Raw genomic sequence first — 16,017 nt, 5'->3', positions numbered from 1 at the left:
CCGACAATTCATCCTGCGCTCGCCCGCAGTGCATTGCTTTCAATAGAGCCGGCTGTATTGCCGGCTCCATTGAATTCAATGCGCTGGATAGCTCCAGCCCGTTTCTAATGAAACGCGGCTAGGAGTAGATTTTTCGGGCGATTTTTTTTGGCCCCGGTCACGCGATTTGTGGATGCGCACCCGTCATGCGATCTGCAAATCGCGTGAAAAAACGCCCGTGTGACTAAGGCCTAATAATGCAGCTTTTTTCCCTGTATTTTTATTTTTTCCTCTCCTCTTTGAAAAAATTATAACTCTTATTTATCCACTACAATAGCTGTATGAGGGCTTGTTTTTTGCGGAACGAGTTGTATTTTTCAATGATACTATGCAATGTACCATATAATGTACTGAAAAACATAAATTCTAACTGGAGGGCAAGGGAAAAAAAACACAAGTTCCACGATCTTTGGGGATTCTTATTTCTACGGTATATACACTGCGGCAAAAATGACATAACTTTATTTTATGGGTCAGTAAAATTACAATGTTACAAAATTTGTATTGTTTTTTTTGTGCTCTACAGCTTTTAAAAAATAAAATATCTTTGAAAAAAAATTATTTTCTGCTGCCATCTTCTGGCAGCCATAACTTTTTCAAATTCACGTTGAAATAGTTGTGCGTGGGCTCGTTTTCGGCAGGACATCTTGTCGTTTCTATTGGTACCATTTTGGGGTAAATATGACTTTTTGATAGCTTCTTCTTAAATCTTTTGCTTGAGATAGGTTGACCAAAAATTCTGGTGATGTGTTTTTTTTTCTGATGGCATTCACTGTGCAGGATAAATAATGCGTTACTTCGATAGATCAGACTTTTATGGACACGACAAAACACAGTCTGCTTTGGAGGACGGGGTTGTTTTGATTTTTTTATTATAAATATGGGCAGTTTTTTAAAATTTTAATACCTTTTATTTCTTCTAATTAATAAATTAGTTTTTTTAGTCTCTATAAGGGGCTTGAAGTTGTGACTGATTGCTAATACCGCAATCTATCAAGCCATGTCAGCCCTGAGGGCCTTCAGCTGCCATGGCAACAGGATGGCCCCTCGCGGTTTCACTACACGAAGGAGGGGGGGGGGGGGCCGTTTGGAACCCCGAAATACCAAAGGGGGCATTTAAGTACGACTGACAGTAGCATTTAAAGCGTTAACAGATGTGATCAGTGTTCACGCTGATTGTGGCTGTTGCGGGCAGGTATGAGCTGTCAAAGATAGCCAGTGCCAGCACTGTATGGAGCTGGATCGGCTTCCGATCCCTCTCCATACAAAAAGAAACTCAGGCAGTTAATAATGCTATAAAACAGAAGAAAAAAAACTATACTTCGCTCTAGAATGGCTTACCCTAGTTCTAAAGTAATAATTTGTGCTACAGATGACAGCATGCATCAAAGTGTAGTTGCCCCCATGTATATATAGCATTTCACTTTCAGCATGAGGCCCCTTTTCTTAATATTGCTTTGCACACTACTATAAATGGTGTAATTATTAAAGACATACCAAGAAGAGTTCGTTTTCTGGTCCTGACCGCTCCACAGTCTCCATTGCACGCTGAAAATTTGGACCAGTTGCTAAATTGGCAGTCATCCTGGCATGGTATCTGGCATGGCTGTGTTAGAGGCGGTAAAGGACCAGCATGTTTGAGGCATTCGATAAGGTCTGATTGTGCTCCGTCCTGTCTACGACAAGTGATAGCTAAGACAATGGAGGAAAAATGCAAAAAATATATGTCATAAAAGCAGAATGTCAATGATAATGAAAACAATTGAAGTTCTGAAGCTCATTTGTCTCCTAATAGCCATATATTATAAGCTATGGAACCTAGAGCTAAACTTTGTCTTGAGACCAGCCATAACCCTCGAATCTCCCCATTTCCAAAGTACCACACCAATTTTTGCTAGCAGCTTCAAGTAGGAGATGGATCAATCAAGTCCTATAAATACCCTTTAGGTGGCTCTGTCTAGACTTGCAACATTGCTACCACCTGGTTATGTGCTAAAGGGTGTTTTGAACCCCTTTGAGCATGCACCATTACTTTACTATTCTAGAGGGCTTATGTTTTGCAGCCACATGTTCCATTTAGAGCACTGATATCATTAAAAGCATTATTCAGGGTACCGTGTTATTTTGCTATACCCCTGTTCAGTCTCGGGGACTACTATACTCTGTTCTCTACCATAGCAGTGATTGATAAAACATTTCATCCTGAGCCTCCGGGTCATGAATAGAATTCCAACACTAGTGTAATATATAGGGAAAAGGAGGGGAGAGGGGATAGTCAAAGCTACTTAACAGTAGTGATGAGCAAACGAAAGTAGTAGAACTCTGTTTCGGGGCCAACTTTGCCGAAAGTCTGGTTCAGCCTGAACCCGAACTGAGCTTTTAGCAAAGTTCTACCCAAAACAGGTTCAGCTCACTCAACACCGGTCCTAAATACTAGTGTATAACACTGTCAAAGGCTCTTATTGTTATATGCCAGTGCTAGGGAACTTTGGGCCTTTGGTGCTCCTGCACTATTAGTTGCACCAAAATACAATTATTTATAAGGTCTAAAAGGTTATTTGTGATCATTTCATAAGAAATATACCCTTGTGGTAAGCGACTGCTCCAAAGTCATCTCCAAATAGGGTTGTCTTCTACTGAACCTCTACTGTGGCACAATTTGGCCCCACCAGAATATCCTTACAGATCCTAGTAGGCTTGTGGTTGGATGGGGGCTGTTTAGTTGATCTAGGACTTGCGCACACAGGGTTGATAATAGACATGAAACCCCCCCAAAATGTCAAACACAACAAAAGGGTCTCTACATTCCATTTTTACTATGTGTTCTTCCCTTCATGATGCTATCCCTGTGTGTCCCATCATGCACCGCTGTAGTAACACATTGTATCACGATGTAAAAAAGCAGAGGTAACAATTAATACAGGTTAGTTACTACATAATAATATAACAGCAGAGTATGAATGTAGATGTATTATTCACTACGGATCTCATGGCAATCATCGGGTTTTCAGTAAACATTTAGAGGAATTTGCCTTTTGTTTTCGGAGAATGAATCATGTAGCTCTGCAGGTTTTATAAACCGTTCCCGATGAAGGAGATGAGAGAATTTAATTGCGTGGTGTAATCTGTATAACATAACGGCTTGTAGATTTTAATGGAATTTAGTAAAGCAATTAAGTCCCATAATTATACAGATAATATACTCCGTTACAAGACATTCTCCTACAAGATATAATTGCAGCAAGTTTTCGAGCTCCCTCTTGTCTATGAGCAAAATCCCCAATGTACCAGTTGTAGTGACACTAGGAAGATGCCTGACATGGAGTAACAACATGGAGTAACCTAATCCTCGAATCTTCCATATAGTACAGTGCTGCTTGAGTAAATAGCCATGGAGGGCAATTAAGTGGCCAAAAGCCATAAATATACTACGGGGACTGATATTTTAAAAGTGAATTGAATTCCAGCTACCTTACAGGGGTGGGCCATAATCGCACATGGTCCCCTATCCACCGATGCAAATTGGTGCAGGTTTAACTTTTGGGACTCTAGGAGTGGGTCCTCTGTGTGTCCTGAAGTGTGGATAGCAGCAGTCGCACATGCACGCTGTCGCTTCATTCACTTTGATGGGACCCGGCTATCACAGTGGTGAATTAAGTGAATGGTACGACAGCGTGCATGTGTGAATGCTGCTGCCCACACTTTGGGACCCTTTCTCAGGATAGGTTGGGGTGCCAGCAGTCGGACCCTCACCAATCTTCAAATTATTCTTTATCCTGTGAATATGGATAACTTGCAATCAAGGCACAACCCCTTAAATTCCTTTATCCAACTTATAGACACACTTTATGGCTGTGTCACGGCTCGCTGGCCATGTCGGATCAGAACCAGGGTGATGTCACAGCATCAGTTGTGGTCCTTCAGATCCGCATGTCGGTGTATACTTATGTCATTTCGGAGTTGGACACTTCTCTGCCGGTGTGTGGATAGATTTGTTGGCTAGGAGGTTTGTGTCCCAGCCGGCCAATCAGCACTTGTCTTTACACATTTATTACAGCCCTTCCTCACAGAGGATGCTGGTTATACTGTTGGTTTGAAGGTTTTTTGGTCAAGCCGGTGGCTCTTGTCCCGTTTTCCAGTATAGATTAGTCTTTATTGTAATTTGTGACTGCAATTGTTGAATTTTCCACCTATGTAGGAGATGTTTTGTTGCAAATGCATGATCTCTGACCACATCACCCAACTTCTTCCCAGTAGGGAAATATAGTGTAAATGTTGAGTACGTTGATTTTACCAAAATAGGACCAAAGGCGATGTGCAGCCAAAAGGGGGCTATCAGTGATTTATGACCGGGCTCTGGCCAGACCGGTTCAATCAATAGCGACAAACTTTACCCCTCTTACAAATACATACAATGATCTGAAAAAAAGGCTTAAAAATGCAGTTTTTATGGCAGCTTTTCATGCAGTTTTTTGAACCAAACCAGAAGTAGATTCAAAAGCAGTAGGAAATATAAAGGAAGAACTTGTAGGTTTCACTCTTGATTCACTCTTGACTTTGGCTAAAAAAAAAAACTGCATCAAAAGCTGTGTCTGTTTTAGCAAAAAAAAAAAAGAAAAACATGAAAACTCCCTAAAGAAACAATTTTTTCTTTAATCATAAGAATTCACCTCTTGCTTGCAGTCCAGGTCCACATGTCTCGTAGGCTCCGGGGCTGTCTTGTCTGACGTACCAAGGAACCAGCTGGCATCTTCTCCACTTATGAGTTTTCCACCTATGGGCGAGACATTTGTAGAAGACTGAGACTCTAAATCATGACTGTCGGGAGACCTTCAATCTCTCCAGTCTTGATAATTTACTCTGCAGCATTACATGTGCACTTCTTCATTTACTTGGCAGGAGCAGCGGGGGCTCTCTTAATGAAATACCCTCGCTCTGTAACCACCACAAGCCATCTGGATTAAACACATGGACCAGGGGAACCCAGGCATAGAAAATTAGTTTTTTCTCCCCCGTCAAAAAGAGGAACTACGGATTTTATAATGGCCCTGATCCTGCTCTGATTTGCTGGCATCATTTTTAAAGCAGATGTTTTGATTTCCCAGAGGTGTCGGGAAATTTGGACGGCTTTACACCACTAGTTCAAGCCACCGGGGACATCAGACGGAATGATCTGATTGTGGATTTTTCTAACGTATCAAATTCAACAAGGCTGCGAGATGATGGAACGTCATATTAGGAGGGGACGCTGAGTGTAAGCTAGACAATGGGAAATTTGTGTGAGCGAAGGAATGTTCTCCAATGTTCTGTAATTTCCTGAGATACATCAATAAAACATAATAATTATCATTTCATATTATACAGTAACTTAACATTCAATGAACCACCAGTTACACTTATTGATGGTCAAGCCTTACGTTGGGTCACCAATGTGTGACCTATGGGAATCCAAATGATAGGATCTTTGTTGACCAATAGTACTTAAGTTATAAATTCATTGATATAAATGTGCCAATAAGCCTGAGAGACTAAGTCAATAAGAGTTTATTAACACAGGCAATTTTTACATTTGTGTCCTAGCAATGGCCAGCCCACTGGCCAATTATGGTCAATGGGGCTACGTAGACATGCATTTTTTTCTACAAGGATCTGAGTAAACACATTGAAGCATGTCCTATTCTCATCCAATTTCTTGGATGTCAGTCACCCATTCAAGTCACTGCGTGTACACAGGGCCAGGACAAGAGGTAGGAAAATATAGGCACCCACCCAAGGTGCCACCTCACCACAACTGAGGAGGGCAGCACAATTTTATTGAAAATGGAAAAATCTTGTGCCACTTCACTATAAAAAACTGAGAGCTTCTATCAGCGATGGAAGCGCTCATTGCTACAGGAACCCAAGGAAGCAGTGACAGAGGGCATGGTCTATTATGTTACCACTCTACCAAGTGCCTGCACTGGGCTACTTTCTGATGCCGGACTGCACTGCATCCTGACTCCACCCATATGGATACAACATGCACACACATACGGATTAAAATTGATTCATTTTTCATGGACTAAAATCGGGCGTGCTCATTGAAAAAATGGTAAAGGGCATATAATTCTGATGGTCTCAAAATGGCGGGCAGTTTTGCATTGATATCTATTGGAGTGATGGCGGGACTAATGCATCACAAATGCAGCATAGGCCACGTGCACATGGGTGGGTCGGATTCCCGGGGCCTGCAGCGGAATCCGACTCTGTGCCCGGCCGGCGTCTGTGTGTACCTGTTATTCTTCTTCCTTTTCTGTACTGTAGATGGTCTGCATGGCTCGATTTTTCATCCGTGAGTGGAAACCACAGTTGGTTTCCGTTCATGTGCATGAAGAATCACTTTTGCATTGCATGCTATGGGCGGAATTTGCTGGGGAATCTGGAGGCAGACACCCAATCCGGATTGTGCAATTCAAATTCGCCCGTGTGCATTCACCCTAAGGGTTAATGCATCTACCTACTGCCTACTCCTCAACTGAGTTTGACAATAATTGCACAAGGTGCAAGTTTCCAAAGATGTTGCTAAGAAGATGCTCTGCTACTTGCCTTTGAACTCCTTTCCGTACCCGGGAAAGGTGACGGTAGGAGGGAGAGGGGAGCCCAATTACCGCAGCAGTAGAGCCGGGAGATGTTTTGTTGTGTCTGTCAGTCACCCATTGTCTTCTTATGCTTTATATTCACATTGGAAGAAAACCTTCTCGTCTAGAAGGTAATGAAGAACTTTCAGCCAGAAAGCCACATATTGTGTAACCTTCAGCAATTTTGTTTGCATGAATCTTGGCTAATGTGCCCAGAACTACAACTCCTTAATGACTGCTCGGCTGTCGCTGATTCCTTTGATGTTAGTGACTGTGACTGATGTGACACAGTTGGGGCGGTTTATGAGCCGCAAAAGTGCAAATCTGCAGATTAAATGCTCCTTTGTGCTGCTTTCTTGCAAGTTTATTTAGTGTAAAACTGGCTGCAGACATACAGTAATTGCTGCCGACTGCAAATATGGGGGAAGGGGAGCAATGTCAACAACCGGATATACATAAATAGGAAAAATCCAACGTTTCCATCTCATGTTCCCTCCACTAAAAGCTATTTTGGTGCCCGTAGATATTTAAAGCAGGGAAAGCTAGAAGCACCCGTTAACCACCATTGATATTTGCAAAGGTTATACTCCCACTCGCTATCATTTATTCTATGGAAGATACCCACACTGCGTGTAAAGGGGTGATGCAAACGCAGGCGAATGTTTATTTGCTGAAGCGAACAATCGCTGAATATTCTCTTGCTTGAGGGAAGCCCAGCCCCTCTCGCGGGATTTGTCGGCAGCCATTCTGGCCATAGTAAGATTTGTAGCTGCGCCATCAGGGGAGCGCAGAAGAGGCAGCAGATGAAGGATACTATGTGGTAGCGGGCACTGATACTCAATGGCAGCACAAGCCGCACTGTCCCCACGCTGGGGGGTAGTGCAGGAAAAGACCCCAAAGAACAGCGTTGAAGTGGAGGATGAAAAGGGCCTTAAAAGTCGGGTCTTGAAGTTACAGTGCCAACTGGAAAAGAGGATGAACTGGCATCATGCACGGTCGAGGGCATGCCATTTTCCAAATCTACATAAGGGAGGCCAGGCCTCAGAAAATATTGGTATACACTCATAATTGGGATACGGAGGTGCAAGTGAAAAGCTGGGAGCTATTTTATGGGCTCAAGTTCAATCGAAGAGCTGGGACTGTGATATTTTGTAGGATTTGAGCCTGGGATCATGGGCCACTTGTAGGTGACAGTTAATGTAAGTCCGCAGGGCGATGAAAGTATCTTTGTGATATTCAAACTATGTGGGTAAGGCACAATCATTATTCAAAGAATGTGTTGCTGATATTGTAATGATTATGTCTGGATATGCCTAATATGCCAATATTGGTGTAATGGTGCAGCAGGTCACCCGCGCTAGATAAAGAGTAAGAGAAAAAGTTAGTCATGACTGGACAGAGTTTCAAGTAAATAGTTAAGTTTACAATATCTGGCATCTTAGTGCTGAGATGCATCCCCTACGGAGGTGGGAAGAGGTCTGTGTTACATGCAGTCGAATTGATAGTGACCAATGACCATTCTAGCATATAGGTAACTTGCTGCAGCCAGAGTTCGAACACAGTGTACCTACTTGCTGTAAGTGATGTTGCTACAATTATTAAGAAATGTTTCAAGTACATACACCCTCCTATGGAGTGACAAAATTAACTTAAATTAAGTAATCTTCAGCCTTTATAAGTGCCGCCTCCATCTGTCCCCGCTGCGCCCTACTTAACATTGCCACCGGATTCAAGCATGGCACAGTCAGCTCTGCTGTTTCCGTAATCCCAGTGACCTCTGGCTGTGGCATACACATGGGTATTCTCATTTTGATCATGACTGACCAAGATTGGAATGGCCCTTTAAAGGGGATTTCCAGGGAAATACTATTGATGATGTATCCTCAGAGTAGGTCATCAATAGTTGACCAGCAGGTTTCTGCTGCCTGAGACCATAGCCAAACAGCTAGTCAGGCGCCTGATGTCAGTGCTGCAACACACTGGGGTACAGAGCGGTAGCTGCTGCCTATGTAGTAGCTGGCGCTTGTAATGGTGGGTGCAGCTCCCATTGATGTTAACGATACCCCAGCCTGCAGTTACCAGCGCTGACCACTACTCAGGGTTGGAGCAAGAGCTTCTGCTCCATACTCCTGTGCGTTGTGGCATCAGGAACATGATCAGCTGATCATCTGGGCTTCTGAGAAGTGGACCCCAGGTGATCAACTATTGATGACCTATCTTGATGGGCCGTGGATTGCAGATGGGCCACGGATTCTGTGGGAAAAGCAGCAGTTTGAAAAAAACAAAACTATGCTGCGTGTGTGCGCCGGCATACGGGTCGGCACTTCCGCAGGCATCTGCAGTATAGAACTTAAAGGCATGGACAGGTCCACAGAGTCGCCGGCCGCGGGCATGAGCGTATTCTGTTGCGGGATTTCCCATGCGGAATCTGTGCGTGCCCGTGGACATGAGGACTTTAAACTAGAACACTATGGGTAGGGAAGTGAAAGGCCAGGCAAAAATATACAGCTAATGAATACAATTGAGAAACTTGCTATTAGAAGTAGAAAGAAAGAACAAAGAGAAAAATTCAGAAGGCAAGTAGAGTAGCAAGAGACACCGATCACAAACTAAAATGTTTTTACACAAATGCACAGAGCATGGGAAACAAACAAGAAGAACTAGAGCTCCTAACACAGGATAGCTGTCTACAAATATTTGAAGGGCTGTCACAGTGCGGAGGGATCAGCCCTATTCTCATTTGCACAAGGACAGACTAGAAGCAATGGGATGAAACTGAAAGTTGGGAGACACAGATTAGATGTTATAAAAACATTTCTGACAGTGATGGTGGCGAGTTCTCCTTCATTGGAAGTCTTCAAACAAAGGCTGGACAGACATCTCTCTGGGATGATTTAGTAATCATGCATTGAGCAGGGGGTTGGACCCCGATGACCCTGGAGGTCCCTTCCAATATTATCATTCTATGATTCTAATATACTACCTAATTTGCATGTTTACTACTAGGACTAGCCCTGGTCCACTGGGCACTGATATATAGTTGACACATATGTATGTATACTACTAGTACTACTGGTATATTTGGTACCTGACACATCTATAAAGACAGTATTAGGATTGGCAGCACTGTATGGGCACAGGCATATGGCTAGTACATACAGTACGAATGAGCCACACTCAGTCAAGTATTTCTGTATAGACACTAATATATGGCCATTCATCATCATGGGCATCATTATGGCTAGAAACACTTTGTGGACCCCTGCCGATCTAGTATTGATGACCCATCCTGCATGTAGGACATCAATAATTTACAACTGAATAACCCTTTAAGGCCCACACATGTATATGGACACTTTTTGAGGTCACAAAAATATGGGTGGTCTGAATAGATAATTTTGTCTCCAAATGAAAAATACAAATCATCAGAACTTTCCAGATATTCAATTTTCAGAATTATTTCCTAGCAACCTGTTTGTCAGTAAAATGTTCTATCTATAAAAAAGACAAAAAAATGACCATAAAGGAATTATATAAAATCCAACAAAACACTAAACCCACCGAAGTCCCCTGAGAGGAGAAATCAATATATTAAATAAAGCAAATAAAATATTTACTCAGCAGATTCCTCGAGCAGAAATTTAATAAAGTCTCAATCAATGCGAAGACGGTGAGCAGTAATGACAAGGTCTGACAATTTAGACACAGACAACTTGGAAATTCATCTTCCCAAGGTGACAAAATCAGATTTAATGATTGGAAAGAGCTGCAGCCGCGCTTCAGAAATCTGTGGCTCCACATGGGTTTATCTCACCTGTAAGTGTGACAGGTGGCGGGTAGCTCACACTCGTTCTCCTCATGTAATGTGTCAGGACAGTCGCGGCCTCCATAAGATGGGTACTGAATAATGACACGGTGGCGAGTCTGCTTCTTAACAGTGACGGCACCTAAACATACAACAGCACCATAATTACTATAGGGGAGAAACATGAAACGTGCGCAAAATACAAGAAATAGTTAAAACGGATTCTGCTTCAATCCCCATTTAGGGCTTAGTCACACAAGCTATTTTTTTCCTTGCAGCCTTGCCCATTGCTTTCAATGGGACCTTAAAAGCCATTGCATGGGCCTTGCTTGCCGTGAAATGCGCATGTGATTCCAATGCAATGTTTCTCATTGAAGTCAATGGAAAACACTTATGATCCTATTACATGTGCGAAAATTACAATTTCACAGAAGCAATGCGAGGCTTTGCATCACCGTAAAAAAAGGCGCGTTGGGGAGCGCGATAATGGGACAAGTTTCTCGGTCCGATATCGCGCTCCCCCTTGTGAATGTAGCCTTACAGTGTATGGCAGAGGTGAAAACATAGTATTGTAAGTCCCAAATTATACAGGCTGGGCCACAGAGAATTACCCCAGCTCCACACTCTTATGAAAGCTGTTTACAAGAAAATCTATCTTTGTTGCACATAGTGACCAATCACAGCGCAGATTTCATTCATATACTGTTGATAGATAGATAGATAGATAGAGTTAGTGAAATGAATATGACTCCATGTTCTATCCTATGCGTAGCCATTTAGTAAGCACTTAGCCATCTTCTGTGTCTCTTTTACTGTATTCATTTGTTCTCTTCTGGAGCATTTATGGATATGAAATCGTTATTTAATAAGCCTTGAGTAAATCACTAAGGCTTTTGTTCCAGAAGATAGCTACTGTGGCCTTTAGACTGGCTGGCGGGTCAAACTGACATGTTCCTAACTGTTCACATATGTTACTAAACAATCTCTCTAAACAGCTTATTGTTCCAAGAAGTTAATGATGTATGGTCAACTCTGCGCCTGCGTGTGTTTGGTTGGCATTTTAGATGTTAAATTCCTTATCTTGTATATTTATATTTTGTATATGTTTCGTTGACCCATGGTAACAAATAAATGATAATAGATTTGAATTATTGTAATTAGATCATGTGCTTATATAAAGGCTGCGGTCTGTCAATCAATAAACAGATTACTTTGGATCACATCCCATGCTGTGTGATTTAATGTTAGCCTCCTGAGCTCAGCTTACCTCTAAAACTGAATTAGGACCCCAATAGCATATCGTATAGCAAATATTGGTTTTCACTAACGATAGAAAGATAGATAGATAGATAGATAGATAGATAGATAGATAGATAGATAGATAGATAGATAGAGATATTACACTATGGGGCATATTTACTTGAACCTGCATTTCATACACTGGTCTAAGTAAAGTTTGAACTAGCGTATAAGTGTGACAAAGGTATTAAATAGGGCTGAAGGGGTTAAAATAATAAACAGAGACTGACTTATCCTTCTGTAGCTGCCAGGATCCAGAGCTGTAGTCCCGCTGTGGTCCTAAAGGTTGCTGTGATCACTGGCCTGTGGCATCACAGCTTTCTCCTGGCATCGGCGCTCACATCCTGAGCGCTATGATGGCAGGAGTTCAGGAATGTGATGCTGCAGTGGTCATCTGAGTTCCAGTGATGTCAGTGATCACAACAATCACTGGGACCACAACAGTGATGCAGCGCCGCGGAGGGATAAGTATATTTTAGTTCATTATTTGAATCCCTTCAGCCCTATTGAAGTGGGTCATTCGGTAACCAGACGACCTTTTAATATATCTGTCGTATCTGCCCTCCGTGCACCAGACTGAAATCTACACCAGCTGGGAGCTGGCCTAGGTTTCATCTATAATTTTTGCCAGCTTCTGGCGTAAATTATAGCAAATCTGACCTGCCTTGAAAGCCATGCCACCTTTTTGCCTCGTCTAGCCCAGTTCAAGAAAATATTGCTTGCCAGTGTAAAAAAGACAGAAGTTTCAAATTAAGGCTTGTGCCATAATCTGGAAATCTGGTGAATAAGACTCAGTATATATACCTCTAAGTTTTATATTGTCCCTTCTGTCATTACAGTCATTTTTTCTGAACATGACATTCATTTCTTTCCATTACAGATCTGTACAGAGCAGCAATCTCTCTCCTGTCAGTCTGCATAATGGCATCAATCTATATCCTAAAAATAGGATTCTTATCAAAAGCCTCATCAGTATGCCTGTCCTCCCAGTTCACACCAGCACACTTGTTATTCAGCGGTCTTCTCCAGTTATCTTTAGGCCGGTTTCACACAACATATTACTGGTGCATTTATGCATCTGTAATGCGGATGGGTGTGCCGGCCCAACTATGGGTATCCTGACCCGATATCAGAGCATCATAGATTTTCTTGATGTTCCGAGTTTGTTTCAGGATACCTGCAGTCTGGCCCGGGCACCCATCCGTATGACAGATGCATGAGCGTGCCGGTAATATGTTGTGTGACACTGGGCATATTTTGTAGAATAATTAAGCGGACATAATATTGCTTTAAAGGGGTTGCTTGGGAATTTAATATTGATGACCTAGTTGATTGGCAGGTGTCCACTGCTCGAAAGCCCCACCGATCGGCTTATATCAAGGAATCTGTCGTTACGGCCAGAGCTGGAAGCAGTCAACTCTGATCATAGTGCAGGAACCTGGGTTCGTATTGCAAGCACAGCTCTCATCAATGCGAGTTGCATCTGTAATATCAACTCAGACTGCTTCCAGCTCCATCTACAATGACAGCAGTCCTGGCGAACAGCTCATTGGCAGGTATCCCAACAGCAGGCCCCAATTGATCAACTACTGCTAAGCTATCCTGAGAATAGGTCACCAATATAAAAGTGCCAGACAATGCCTTTAAAGAGGATTCCATTTAGACCCCACCACCCATCTCTTCTCAATTCCTTGCAATCCCTGAATAAACTAAAGCATACCCACCCCTCCGCGTCTGCTAGGATCCAATACTGCATCACCGCTGTGGTCCCAGTGATTGTTGTGATCACTGACATCACAGGAACTCAGGGGACCACTACAGCATCAAGTTCCTGAACCCTGGCATTATGGTGCTCAAGATATGAGCGCCAATGCCAGGAGAACAAGCAGTGATGCTATAGCCTCTCATTGGTTGCTGCAATCACCTGAGTTCCTGTGACATCAGCGATCACAACAACCACTGGGACCACAGCGATGCTGTAGTACTAGATCCTGGCGGCCACGGAGGGCAAAATATGTTTCAGATTATTATTTTAATCCCTCCAGCACTTTTGAAGCGGGGTTGTTTGGTTTCCAGACAACCCCTTTAGGAAGAACAAGCGTCTTAATACATCTGTCGTATCTGGCCTCCGTTTGCTAGACTGAAATCTACAGCAGCTAGGATAGGTCACTAATAGTAAACTGCCAGACAATTCCTTAAAGGAGAACTCCGTTTATATCCCACAACCTAGCGCTTATCACTTCTTCTCAATCCCTGAACAGAAGGAGTAAAGTTTTCGAGACTCTCCGCATGGAGTTCTTCTATTGGTGCTAATACCATTCTTCAATACACAGAGTTATAATGGGCTTTGGCACACTTATGGATTCCCCCCTCAAGAGGCTTACAGTGGGCTATGTTAGAGGCATGAGTAATATCTGGATAATTCAGAAACTGAAACGCTCTCATCTTTCAGACTCGCGCTCGTTACGTTGCATCTTTCAATGCAGAATTTAAATAGTTTTGATAACATATACAAACACACGGCTTCCATTTCCTCAATGGGATTTGCATGGAGGGCAAAGAAATTAATTAAACCCAGCGTTATAACACACATTGCAACACATCAAGAATTCAAGATGAAAAGACGTGTAGACTGCTATTAATATCGCCCACAGCTTGTTCTGTGAGTAGAAAGAAACAATGTAGGACAAGAAATGTGCAAGTATATAGTTCTAGGGAACAAAGCCGCTATTACACGGCTGGTCTATTTTGGAAATTCCTTTCCTATTTAGAAGATTCTTCTGAAAATAAATGATCATTGGGAGTTTCTCAGACCGATATTGCACTCCCCCATGTTAATGCACACTGTGCAATGCTCTCCGACAGGCAAGCAGGGATTGCATAAGCAACCCTGGCCAATCAGAGAGCAGATATAGTGTTTTGGTAGTCTAACGCTAACAATGCACTGTGGGGATTAGGTAATCTAAAAATTGCATCAGCTATCTTGGATGACTGAAAGTGGGACCTGGAATTGGTAGATGAGAGGACTGGTACAAAAAAACAACTGCAGGTAATATACACCTGCCCCCTGTGGTTCTGGGGTAGAATTTGGTCCTGAAACTGGAGGGTCGCTTTATGATTTAGGCCATTGGAGCTGATATACCCTGTTCAATCATAAACATCCTATTCTGCCCACAATACATGGAAGGACTAGGTCTGCCAGAACAAGAGGCATTCTTTGTGACTGGCTTTCCGCTCTGGCCCATAGACAATTTGCAGTTGCCAGACAGAACATGAGAGGAGTAGCAGTTCCACAACTGTTGGTGAGCCATAGGTTGGCAACATCTAAGCCAGACCAACATACTCCCAACCAAAGTTTACCAAAGTTCTGAAACAACCTGTAATCAATCAAATCTAATGTTCAACTTTCACGGCCAACCAGTATCCAATGGATCAGTTCTTCTCAACCCTTGAGGTGGGCCTCATAGTGACGTGCAGGCAGGTAGGCAATTTAAAAAATTTTTGGCATGGACGACAACTAATGATGAGATACCAGTACATAAAAGACTGAGAATCCCTGCAATAGATCATTTTAATGACCACAAAACCAGACCAACCTGAAATCAGCAAGAATGTTGTAATGTTCATAGATGTAGACCACCTGCCATCATAATTATAAATTTGATAGCCTTAAAGGCTCCCATAGACATTAGAGAAAAGTCAGATGGACCTGCCATTTTCGGTTGAAAAAGCCAACTATCTATTGGGGGAAAATAGGATTGGGCATGTTCTCCTTGGAAATAATCTGCCGTCAGGTCAGAACTGTCGAACAGTGGCTTTTTCCTTCCAAGCTTAGTCAAGACGATCGTTCATGTGTATGGAGAAGTTGGGAGAAATAACTTTGTCATTCGGCCGACAGCTATCGAAGGCAACTAATCAAAGCATGCTAATATCAGTTTATCTAGAATGACTTGTAATTAATTATATCATCCTAATGTTCACAAATTTAATATAAACTTTAATTAAGGCCCTTTTACAGACAACGATTATCGCTCAAAATTCGCTCAAAAGCCATCTTTTAAGTAATAATTGTTGCGTGTAAATGTGCCCATCTTTCACTTTTCTGCCAAACGATGCTTTTATGTTTGGCATAAAATCCATTTTTTCAGCAGAAGTGCTAACAGCAGAAACTTTACACTGTGTTCTTTGTGTGGAGCACTGATAACATTGTCTCAGCTGTCAGACCCGCGGCAGAACAAAGGGAATGTATTCAGAGAA

General features: G+C 42.5%; 1 protein-coding gene across 1 annotated transcript in view; it reads right to left on the bottom strand.

Annotated features, from left to right (window-relative positions):
* Positions 1 to 16,017, bottom strand: part of THSD7A (thrombospondin type 1 domain containing 7A) — a 266,931-nt gene that overhangs the window by 68,237 nt on the left and 182,677 nt on the right. Inside the window, exons 11-13 of the mRNA XM_066584966.1 lie at positions 10,471 to 10,603; positions 4,710 to 4,813; positions 1,537 to 1,731 (exon numbers count right to left, since the gene is read on the bottom strand). Of these exons, the coding sequence (XP_066441063.1) occupies positions 1,537 to 1,731; positions 4,710 to 4,813; positions 10,471 to 10,603 (432 nt within the window). The remainder of the gene's footprint in view (positions 1 to 1,536; positions 1,732 to 4,709; positions 4,814 to 10,470; positions 10,604 to 16,017) is intronic.

The sequence above is a fragment of the Eleutherodactylus coqui genome, chromosome 12, assembly GCF_035609145.1.
Source record: "Eleutherodactylus coqui strain aEleCoq1 chromosome 12, aEleCoq1.hap1, whole genome shotgun sequence".
NCBI classification, from domain to species: domain Eukaryota; kingdom Metazoa; phylum Chordata; class Amphibia; order Anura; family Eleutherodactylidae; genus Eleutherodactylus; species Eleutherodactylus coqui.
The sequence above is the reverse complement of the archived record's forward strand: the minus strand, read 5'-3'. Positions and strand labels throughout refer to the sequence as shown.